The sequence below is a fragment of the Asparagus officinalis genome, chromosome 1 (genome assembly GCF_001876935.1).
Source record: "Asparagus officinalis chromosome 1, Aspof.V1, whole genome shotgun sequence".
NCBI lineage: Eukaryota > Viridiplantae > Streptophyta > Magnoliopsida > Asparagales > Asparagaceae > Asparagus > Asparagus officinalis.
Window position 1 is genome coordinate 11,767,967 of NC_033794.1, and position 11,292 is coordinate 11,779,258.

At 38.3% G+C, this 11,292-nt stretch overlaps 2 protein-coding genes across 4 annotated transcripts in view; one reads left to right on the forward strand and one right to left on the reverse strand.

The window, feature by feature from the left end:
* On the reverse strand, positions 660–1,957 carry LOC109834682 (40S ribosomal protein SA-like). Of its 3 annotated transcripts, XR_002245604.1 has the most exons (4): positions 1,683–1,957; positions 1,403–1,603; positions 1,149–1,259; positions 660–1,001 (listed from the first exon to the last, which is right to left on the reverse strand). XR_002245604.1 is itself a non-coding variant. In XM_020402715.1 (3 exons), exons 1-3 carry the CDS (start codon positions 1,683–1,685, stop codon positions 1,230–1,232), a joined length of 234 nt encoding a protein of 77 aa, XP_020258304.1. In that variant the 5' UTR covers positions 1,686–1,956; the 3' UTR covers positions 660–1,229. The 3 variants fall into 3 exon arrangements, 1 of the variants encoding a protein (XP_020258304.1); XR_002245603.1 differs by lacking the exon at positions 1,149–1,259 and having other exon boundaries at positions 1,683–1,952; XM_020402715.1 differs by having other exon boundaries at positions 660–1,259; positions 1,683–1,956.
* Positions 4,067–11,292, forward strand: part of LOC109850117 (glutaredoxin-C8-like) — a 14,325-nt gene continuing 7,099 nt past the window's right edge. Inside the window, exon 1 of the mRNA XM_020420045.1 lies at positions 4,067–4,178. Coding sequence (XP_020275634.1) covers positions 4,078–4,178 — 101 coding nt within the window. The 5' untranslated portion in view covers positions 4,067–4,077. The remainder of the gene's footprint in view (positions 4,179–11,292) is intronic.

An 11,292-nucleotide genomic window follows, 5' to 3' on the forward strand; every position in this document is an offset into this window, starting at 1 on the left:
GCAGGTCGACCACGATCTGTGCGAATTAGGGGAACCATGGATCAAGGGCGAGAAGGAGTGGTCAAGCACAAAAAATGTAGTCTTTGCAAACAACCGGGACATACTCGACCTCGTTGTCCATCTAGACACAATAGATAGCAACTAATTGGTAATTTATATCATTTTTTTATTTTTATATACTTTAATAAAGAAACTGAATTACTATATGATTGATTATTAACATGTGTATAATTATATGTGCAGGTTTGTACACCATGGATCCTGGGCCGGTTAGTGATGAGGTCTTATATGACCAGGCTCAGCATCGTTCACATATTATATCCTGTACAGAGGTAATTCAGTTACTTTATAATTGTAATATTTGCATTTACATAATATTGCATTCTTATACTATCATTGTCTATACAGAGAGGTCCGAGTATCGTTATGGTTGATCAGTGTTGTAAAAAGCGGCAAAAAGCGGGGCTATCGCGGCGCAAATCGCGGAAGCGGGGCGTTTTTGGAGGATGATGCAGAAAGTCACTGGAGTATGCAATAAGCATGCATGCGCATATAATATAACAGGTCAAAGTTACGGTCGCCACCAGAGGTCATGTAAAGACCATACCAATCTTAAAAAGATAAAACCACCAAAAATTAACTCAAATATAACAGGAAATTACACATGAAGACAACCATGATGTCAAATATAACAAAATTTACTCTCATCCATGTTTTCAAGAGAAAAAGAAAGAGAAAAGGTACAACTAATAAAGGAGTAAAAACAGTTCAGCAGCCTAAAAGTCGAAAACTTAATAAACAATAACAATTTTCACGCAACATCTAAACGATCTTTATAAATCCAGACCCCAATTCACCATGATAACTAAAGATCTATTCCCAGCCTGTAGTAGCAGGGGGTGAAGCTTCCCAGCCACCGACAGGTACGACAGAAGCAACAGCAACAGGACCTTCTGCTGGAGGAGCAAGAGCGGCATCCCATCCATCAACTACTACTAGAGCTATTCACAAAAAGGGGGAAAGAAGAACAGAAACAAATTTATCAATATATCAAAAAAGATCGTTTCAGGAGAACAATACTTGGATATTATCAATTAGTAATAGGTTTAATCATCCATCAAGAAATACTAGTAAATAAACAAATCTACCGGGGTATGAACATGAGCCTTGTTAGGATATTAAGCAAGCATCAACAACAACATTTCTTTTAAACAAGGGAGGGATATCCTTTAACCGTGTTGGCTGCCATCAGTGGCATTCTGCAAGGTTAAAGAAATCGTTAGGCTTTTGAAAGTATGTTGCTATTAAAATAACACTCTGAAAATATGTTGGCAGAATGATCTTAATAAACCAGTTGAAGAAAATTATGGACACTAAAAATCAACAGTTGGCAAGAGCTAACCTGGAACAGCAGTCCAGTCACCAGCAGGAACTGAAGAGACAGGGGCACCAGCTCCCATGTCTGCCCATTGGTCAGAAGTCCACTGGTAGCCATACCCATGCCTATGAACTCAGCCACAGCACCATAATCAGGAGCCACCGGAGCCTCTGCTTCTTCCTGTTCCTTGGCCTCTTCAGGTTCTCTATAGAAGAACAGATCAACCTGTCCAATAGAAAGATAAAGATATAAACTGGTCAAAACAAAAAACAAGGAACACAAATATACATAGATTTGGCCGAACCATGAGCGTAATCTGAGAGCAGGTGTATTGTGCAAACTTCAGGACATATCTCTGGCCATATGGCCTTGCAGATTGCACAATTATATCTTGGGGGTTCTCAATGGCGACAATAACCCGGGCAACAAGCTGAAGTTACTCCCAAGTTTTTTCGAGATTGATGATGTAGATGTTACCCAACAGTAGATACCTGAGTAATTACAATGAAAATGTTGAGATATAACACCATATAAAATTATAGTTTGTTTTCCAAATAATGACATTCTCCTAAAATTGTATCAAAAGTAAAGTCGGTAAACTCATAAAGGAACATATCATATTTACAAATGACTCGTTATACATCTGCATACAAACAACAACAATTATCAAGAGATATTGCTTGCGAGATCTTCTTCTGATAAATTTTGTATACAATTGAGTATAAGCAATCAGCTCCAGATAATATGATTATACACCAAAAACTTTAAAACAATTTACCATTACAAACTAATTATCTTTGCCGATTCTCATATCGAATTCAGGGCAACTGGACAAACGTAGCCGAGTTAATTTACGACTTAAAAACAAAGAGCTAACATTCCAGTCAAAAGAATGTGCCTTTTAACACCAAATAGAACCTAAATTACATTTCCACGTAAAACGAAGACAACATCAGAATCCAGAAGTTACATTCCAACTAATTCTACCCATTAAATTTCACAACACTTGTGATAATACAAACTCACATGGACTTTTGACAATGAGTATGCCGTCAGCAAAGACTCACGCCCATTAACTTGTTTACAATGCACTCAAAATTATTAAGCGTTCAGCAAACGGGTAGTGCTCTCTGCTTAAAAGTCGGGACTGCTAGTCCCGACTTTTAAGCAGAGAGCAGCTGCTGGAACACCAAGTGCACGGGACTGATAGTCCCGTGCACTGGGTTTCAGCAGCGGGTTTGCTGAACACCAAGTGCACGGGACTAGCAGTCCCGTGCACTTCGGAAATCACCCTCCGCTGCAAAACCGACCCTTTTCTCCTGAAAAGGGTCGGTTTTGCTAATATTTTTCAGTTTAGGTCGATTTTGCCTATTAAATTTTAAAAATGGTTGGTTTTAAAAATTTCTCCAATAATTTATTAAGGGGGTTTGCAGGCACGATGTGATTCAAAATATTTCCATTAGAAACATTTTGCTGACTAATGCTATAAAACAAAATTAGAAAATAGTAGAACCATAAGCTGTAAAACACCAATTAAGATAAATGATCTAAAATTGAATGATCAAATATTTGCACCATAATATTCAAACCCGCTTGTTATGGCCGGATCAGATCGAAGCAACTCTTCATTCAAGAACCCATTTCCATTATCGACCCCCTCGATTGCATGGATCCTTCGATGGTCGGAGGACATGAACCACTCCTATACATGTCAAGCTCTCGCTCTCGCTCTTGATCGATCGATTCCTGCCTCCTCTGCTCTCGGAGAAGAAGCCCTAAGTACTCGCCACTAAACCCTTCGCTTCTCACCCCCATTTCAGATAACAACGATCGGACCTCGATCAGTTATCATCCACAAAATGGAAACAAAACCCTAAAAGCTAACCGAAAAAGCCCTAATTCTGAATCTCAACAACCGACCACTCCCCAAACCGACAGCTCGCACTAAAATTAGCCCAAAATCAAGAGATGCAAGCAGAAAGGACCAACCTTTTCATGACTGCCCCCATCGAAATCGGCGATCGACGATCAATTCCGCCATTAGAGAGCTTGAAAAGTGAGTGCTGACTAAAGAGAGGAGAAAGAGGAGGATAGTGACTAAGACAGCGAGCGAACGATGATCCGGATGAAATTTCTTTTCTAAATTCCGCTGCCTGCCCTCGTGTGAGGAGGCGGAACAAGCGTTGTTCCGCCCTCTTAGCAGGAATAGTTAACCCTCCTATTGACGGGTTAAATTGGTTTTTGGGGTCACGTGAGGGTTTATTAACCCTTTGTCTTATTTTTGTATTTGGCAGACTAATAAAGGGTTAAACCCCCTTAACCCTTCATTTAACCCCTCACCAAACGCAGCCATAAAGTATTGAGAAAGAAGCAAGGCCGATGCGGGTCCCACTACACCCGCTCCCGCTCTTGCAATATACTGGCCTCCCCTCCTCCCCGTTGTCCACCCCGCTACCATTCAATTTACCGAGAAAGAAAAAACACCAAAATTTCTTATAAAAAAAAAACCTGAATTCCCAAATGAGGCCCCTAACAATTGCCCAAATCCATGCCCCAACTCTCTCTATACCGTCCTTTTCCAGGGGCATTTCCGTCCGCTCGGCCAAAATCAGCAGCTCGCCTCCACCGCCGGACAGCCTTCGGTCGCCGGTGGCGGCCGGAACGCGGGAGGAATTACCGCGGCGGCTGCGGTGGCTTGTATGCTAGGCTCCTCCGCGAAAGCGTCCAGCTCAAGCGAGGATTTTGTGAAGGAGACCGTATCTTCTCGCGATATCGTCATCTTCTCCAAATCCTATTGCGCGTAATCTCTCTCAAGCTTCTCCTTTAGGTTTCACATCAGTACTACGTGTTGATCCCTTTACTGTTTGGTTAATGGGTAGATTTGAATGCTTGTAAAGTGTTCGATGAATTGCTCAAGTTAGGATTTTTATTGGAATTCTTGTGTGTCACCGCGGGGATCAGGGAACCCATCAGCTAATTCTCGGCATCGCTTTACTGTAGGTAAAATAATTTTCATAAAAATCTGTAGAATCCTTGGATGAGGGTTCAATCAGCTGGGTTTGGAGATTCCTTATGCCGGGCGAGTAAGATTGATTTTCCGAATAATGAATCCTTAAAAAAAAAAGAAAAACGAAGAAGAAAGAAGTCCATTGTGGTTACATCTAGCCTTAACACGCAAATAAATTTCTTTTATATGATATTTTCTTGGGGAGGGGTAGTCTCAAAATGACCACGAAGAAGGATTATGTGGATTACTTGGTTTAAAAAGTAAACATTAAAAAGTTTTTTTTCTTTATTATAACGTAGCTTTTATTAGAAAATTTAAATGTAAAATAAATTACGTCAAAGAAATGAATCTCTCTAAATTTCTAAGATAGGCAGTGCACATATTCACTTGAGTCATGCTATATCGCATATAACAGGATTTCTTGGAGAGTATTTTGAAGTTTGAGATATTATGTTGATTCCTGGACTATAAGTGAGAGACAAGTTCATCGATTCTGATATCGTGGATGTTGTCACTTTTGTATTTTGGCAGTAGGAAACTGATGCACAACTCTCCATTGATTCTGACTTCCTAGTGTACCTGTGGTCTTGAGCCTAATCCTATCAGTAGAGTTTTCCTCGAGGGCGATGCTTGGTGAGGCCAACATGGGCATTTGCCCTCCTTCATTGGAAATTCCTTGCAACAGTGTATGTCCCTCAATAGAAAATGATTTTGTCCTTGTGTTTCTCTCTCTCTCTCTCTCTCTCTCTATTGTGTAAAAGTTGGGTATTTACGACAACACATGGAAAGTGGTCATCCACCTCACCACTTTTTATTTTAGCTATTACATTGTTTGGTTATGAATCCTTGTGAATCCTAAAATGATAAAAACATATTGTTTGTCTTACATAATGCAGATTTGTAAAGTGATACTATGTGGACTCTATTCAAAAGATTTATTTTACCATATGTAAGATTTTACCTCCAAGAAAGAAATTTGATATGTAAAACACAATCTCTAGCAATATATGACTCTCTTCCCCCCTATTGAAATTGCTTAAATTATATGCAGGCCAATGGACAAGTTATCAAAATTTCTCAAACTTTTAACCCATCTTCAATTGCAAAATAGTCACAGTGCAATACATTATTCCATATAATTGCCACTTCAACATCAATATAAGGGGATATGAGCAAAATGAACTCTTCTACCAACATAATATAAGCAATCAACACCATACTCTATTACATGAAGCATCTGCAATTAATTAATTTATTAAACCACATATCACAATCAAAGACAAATGAGGGCCAATGAGCGGTAGTGTTGGAGGAGCCGAGGAGGAAATGGGATATGCAGATGTGTGGGGTTTCATAGGGTGGTCTTGGTCATAATAGTAGATCTCGACGTTGGAGTCACTGAAGTAGTAGACGCAGTATTTGGTGGTGTAAAAGGCGGATGAGGGCAGGGACTGGAGGTTGCCGCTGTTGAAAGCTCCGGTGACGTCCATATTGGTTTCAACGGAGGATTTGAGCTTCATTGGGTTTGATTGTAGAAGTGGCAAAGGTTGAAGAAGAAGATTTGTGATGAAGAAGATGAAGAAGAGGTGCATGGGGGAGCATTGGTAACCTTAGGGGGAGCCACTGTCTAAATTAGTTTTTTAGTTCATTAAACTGACACATTTCAGCTTTCTCGCAATACCACCCAATTTTGGGTAAATTTCTGATTACCTTGACACGTCAGCAGATTGATTGACGAAGCAGCACTTCACCATGTTAATAAAATTGCAAACAAACAACTGAAAATTAAGGAAGCTGCTAATGGGACCCACCTTTTTTGCACTTTACCTGCACTTTAAAGGTTGTGGGCAAGAGTTTCTATCAACTTAAGTTTATAGTGTCCATTCATTCAAATGGGGGACCACATTCACATGGGTTGATGAGTGCATGTGGATATACAACCATTTGAATAAGTGGAGGGGATTATGCCACCTCACTACCAAGCATACACATTTCTCTCTCTCTATATATATATATATATATATGAGAAATATAGGTATGTTTAGTACCAACAAAAAATTTTGTGCTTGGTAGTAAGGTGGTACAATCCCCTCCACTCATTCAAATAGGGGACCACATTCACATGGTTGAGGAGTACATGATGATATGCAACCATTTGAATGAGTGGAGGGGATTATATCACCTCACTACCAAGCACAACTTTTTATGTTTGGTACCAAGCATACCCATTTTTCTCTCTCTATATATACATGTATATATATGTATATATATATACATGTATATATATATATACATGTATATATATATGTATATGTATACATGTATATATATATAATTTTTCTTCCAAGTGCTCGTGACCCCCTGCTTCTTCTTCCCCCATTTCTCCCCCATTTCTCCCAAGATCACCGCTGAAGCTCCGTGTTGAATCAGCCGATTTCCCCCATTTCTCCTCCTCCTCCGGCTACAAGTCACCGCAGACATGCTCGTGGTTGAAGGTACAGAGCTCTATCGGTATTTTTTTTAGGAATCAATCTATAATCATAACACTATGACTCTTTTTCTTTTGCTTCCATATTTTAATCTCGCTAGTGACAACAATTTTTTTCATTTTTTATTATTTTACTTCTAGATAGAATGGGTATGCATCTGGATATCTAAAGGGTAATGTAGGATGCATCATCTACATGGCTTGTGAGAAGATGCTATATGAGTATTTATTTTTGTATGCTCTACTACATAAGGAAACTTGGAAACTTTGAGATCCTATACCAAACCTGAAAAAAAGTTTAATTTTTTGTGAGTGGAGAATGTGATGGTTATGAAGAGAATATGACATGCTTATATGATTTTGTAGATCTAAAATTTTTTATTATTTGTATGAAATATTTTCGTATGTCTTGTGCTTGGGCAATTTGTGTTTTGCAGTGATTTAAAAAGCGCACAGAGGCGCGCGCCTCGGGCGCGAAGCGCTTCGGCGCAATGGAGTAGCGCCCCGCACCTGCTGCGGGGCGCTACACGTGCGTCGGGCGCGCGCCTGAGGACCGCCCTGAAGCGCCCGACGAAGAGCTCAAGCGCGCGCCTCAATTTGACGGTGACTCAACAAGCGGTTATTGGGTACTTACCCGACTTTGACTTGAACCCGAAAGTGCTAAAGAGGAATCTGGCTAGGGTTTTGACAATCACTCCTTCTCCGACCTTTTCTCCAACTCGAAAGCGATTACGAACTCAACTCCTCAGGCGCGCGAAGACGACGGACGACGGCGACAGGTGACGATGACGGGCGAAGACGACGGGCGAAGACGAGCTCAGACCGCGACGAACTCAGCTGCTCAGGTTCTTCTCTTTTTTTTCCAGTTTACTTTTTTTTTCCGATTCCTTTTCGTTTTTTTAAGTTCTTCTCCTTTTTCCGTTTCTTCTTCTCCTTTTTTCCGATCCACTTTACAGCCGATTCCTTTTAGTTTTAATTTTGTTTCCCGGTTTTTTTCTTCTTTTTTTACTGTACCGATTCCTTTCAGTTTTAATTTTGTTTCCCTATTTTTTTCTTCTTTTTTTTACTGTACGTATTTTAACCTGTTGTTACTGTTTTCAGTGTGTTGTTCTCAATTGTTTTCCGATATTTCCTTTCAGTTTTTCTTTTTTTTCCTTTCTTTTTTTCTTTTTGTTTTCCCGATTTCCTTTCAGTTGTTGTGTAACTTGTGTTGCTCTGTTATTTATTTTCTTTTTTTACTGCTTTGGTAGCTCTGAATCACTTGTGTGATTTTATTATTAATGGACTTAGGATCAATCTGTTGGATGATTGAAATTTGATGTCTGGAGCTGTGTGTAGTGCGAAAATAAAATTTCTTGCACTTTTTCGTATCCTCTTTCATTCTGGCAAGATAATTCACATCTATTACAAGGTTTTTTAAATAAAATACTTAACAAAAAATAGCATCTACTACAAGGTTTTCTTTTGACACTATAAAACAAATTGATTCTTGCTATTTGAGCTAGGTGTAGTGCGACTGCTAGTAGTTGAAACTTGAAACTTGATTTGCCATTTGTAACCTGTAAAGAAGCAAAATAAAATTTAGCAATATAGTTGTTAGTGCTGTAAAGTGTAAAGAAGGAAAATATATTTGCCATTTGTAACCTGAAAATTCTTGATTTAGCAATTAACGTACAAGTTTAATATTTTAATTCACTAAATCTATATATTATATCATTTTTGAATATATGAATTTTGTTGCTAATGCATATATGTGTTTTGGTGCAGATATGTCTTGTGATCTAGTAGTGTATATTTTATTTATCTTGAGTCTGAGGTTACATTTTCTGTGTGAAATTTCAATTTTTTATTGAGTGCGCCTCGCTTCACTCGGGCGCGCGCATCGCATTGCGCCTTGCGCATGTGCGCGTAAACTGACATTGCGCCCCGCATTGCGCCTCGCGCATTGAAAACACCTGATGTATATATATGTGGTGTGTTGTGTGTGTGTGTGTTATATATCATATTATATGTGTGTGTGTGTGTGTGATGTTCCATGTGTGTGTAATATATATATATATTATATATATATATAAATATAATATACTATATATATGAGAAATATGGTATGCTTGGTACAAGACACAAAAAGTTGTGCTTGTCAGTGATGGTGCACGATCTCGCCGTCGCACTCATTCAAAAATGTTCTAGACCACATTCATATGTGTAATGATGCGATAAGGGATGTGAACACTATCACTACCAAGCGACAAAATTTGTGGGCTTGGTACCAAGCATAACCCATATTTCTCTCTCTGCTCTATGATATATCGAGTATGGTTGGTAGTTGGTACAAGCACAAAATTTTGTGCTTGATAGTGAGTGGCACAATCCCTTTCATTCATTCACATAGGGATCACATTTCCTACATGAGTTGAGAGTGTATGCGGGAATTACAAACTATTGAATGAAGTGAAGGAGATTTAGACATCTCACTACCAAGCAAACTTTTTTTTGCCTTTGGTTACCAAAACATATCTATTTTTTTCATATATATAGTATATATATAATATATATATAGTATATATATATAATATATTAGAACTTATGATCACACTAAGTGGGGACAGCCAAGTCTTTATCACCCAAAGTTTCTATCTACTCATTTTTATATAAAAAGTACATTCATATCATGCAGGATTCGCCTACCTAGGCCATATGAGTGGATAGAAACTTTGGTGGACATCCACTAAGTTGACATAAGTTCCTCTCTATATAATATCTATCTCATATATACACACACACAGCACACACACATATGTACTGTACATATATGTGTGCTGTGTATCACAGACACACACAACACACACACACACACACACTATTATATTATAAATTATATATATATTATATATATATAATATAAGATAATGGAGGTCATTGACATAGGAGGGAGTTTCTCCTATGGAGCTGATGCGTATATTTATTTTATAGATATAATATATACTATAGATTATATTTAGCGTTCATTGAGGCATAGAGGGAAGTTTCCTCCTATGGAGCTGATGCTGTGTGATATATATATATATATATAGTGTATAAGTTAATATGACGTATAGTATATAATAATATATATACTATTATATAATATATATATATATATATATATATATTATATATATATAGATTAATATATATATATATTATATATAAGATTTAATTGGAGGTCTATTGACATAGGAGGGAGTTTCCTCCTATGGAGCTGATGTGGCCAGATCTCAGCCACAGATCTGATTTCAATAGGTGTAATCAATTCTGAGGTCATTTTGCAAATAAGCCATTGTGTTGAGATTAGTGTGGACCAGCTCTTGATGAGCTGTCACCAAACCCACCCCCCACTCGTGATCTCTCTCTCCCCAAATTCCCACCGTCAAACCCACCCTCCTTTCTCCCGCTCTCGACGATGACGTCGACGGCGTGATTTGTCCCGTCGACACCGATGTCGTGATTCCTCCCTCTTCCTCCCTCCTCTTCCAGCCTCCCGCTGTCGACGCCTCTTCCTCCCTCCTCCTTCCGCCTCCCGCTGTCGACGCCGAGATAAGGTAAGGTCTGAAAAAGTGATTAGAAACCCTAGATTTTGTTTCCAATTTACTGTTCGTATAGATGAGTATCTGTTCATCACTATGGAATTGACAGATTTTGCTACCATAAATTTAGTCAACAATTTGACTTCTTACTGGAATTGACGGATTCTGCTACCATAAATTTACCTAATTCTTTAGATCTTGATATTTCTTCACCATCCTTGAGAAAATTCAATAATATATTGTTAAGTTGACGAGGTAAGCTTCTTAGCAGCAGTACTCATCTTCCAATTGTGAACTAGAAAATAGATTTCCACATTTTTGACGAAGATATCAGTTATTTTCTTCTGAATTACTGTGTTAATGTTTTCTCAGCATCTTTTTTGTATTATAATTGAGCTGGATGAGTTAGCCCTGAGAAAACATACTATCTCTAGGATTCCTTTTGTCATCTGATACTCCTTTTGTCATCTTATATCAAGCCCTTAATTTCATTAGGATATAATTTCATGAAGTTTGTAACACATTGATGATCAATGTTTCAGGGCTACGAGGGGATAATGAATGTTGAAACAGATGATGTGCTATCCATTGGACTAAGTGAAAATGATACCTATAATATTATGGATGTTGATGGTGAACTGCATACAACTCTTGTAGGCCCGAATGAGATGACTTTTATAGGAGAGGCGTCATACGAGAGAAAAGAATTTGCTACATTAGAGGAGACATACAACTATTATAATTCTTATGCAAAAAAATGGGTTTTGGAATCCTCAAGGAAACTGTCGATAAGTCAAGAAAGACAAGAAAAATTATTTCTCAAGTTTTTGTTTGCAACAAGGCAGGGAGAAAA

Bases quoted from the DNA above. Each gene is read 5' to 3' on its own strand.
- LOC109834682 (XM_020402715.1), bottom strand. The intron at 1,260-1,402 runs GTTAGCTCTTGC...TTAACCTTGCAG, and splicing joins TGACTGGACTGCTGTTCCAG to AATGCCACTGATGGCAGCCA.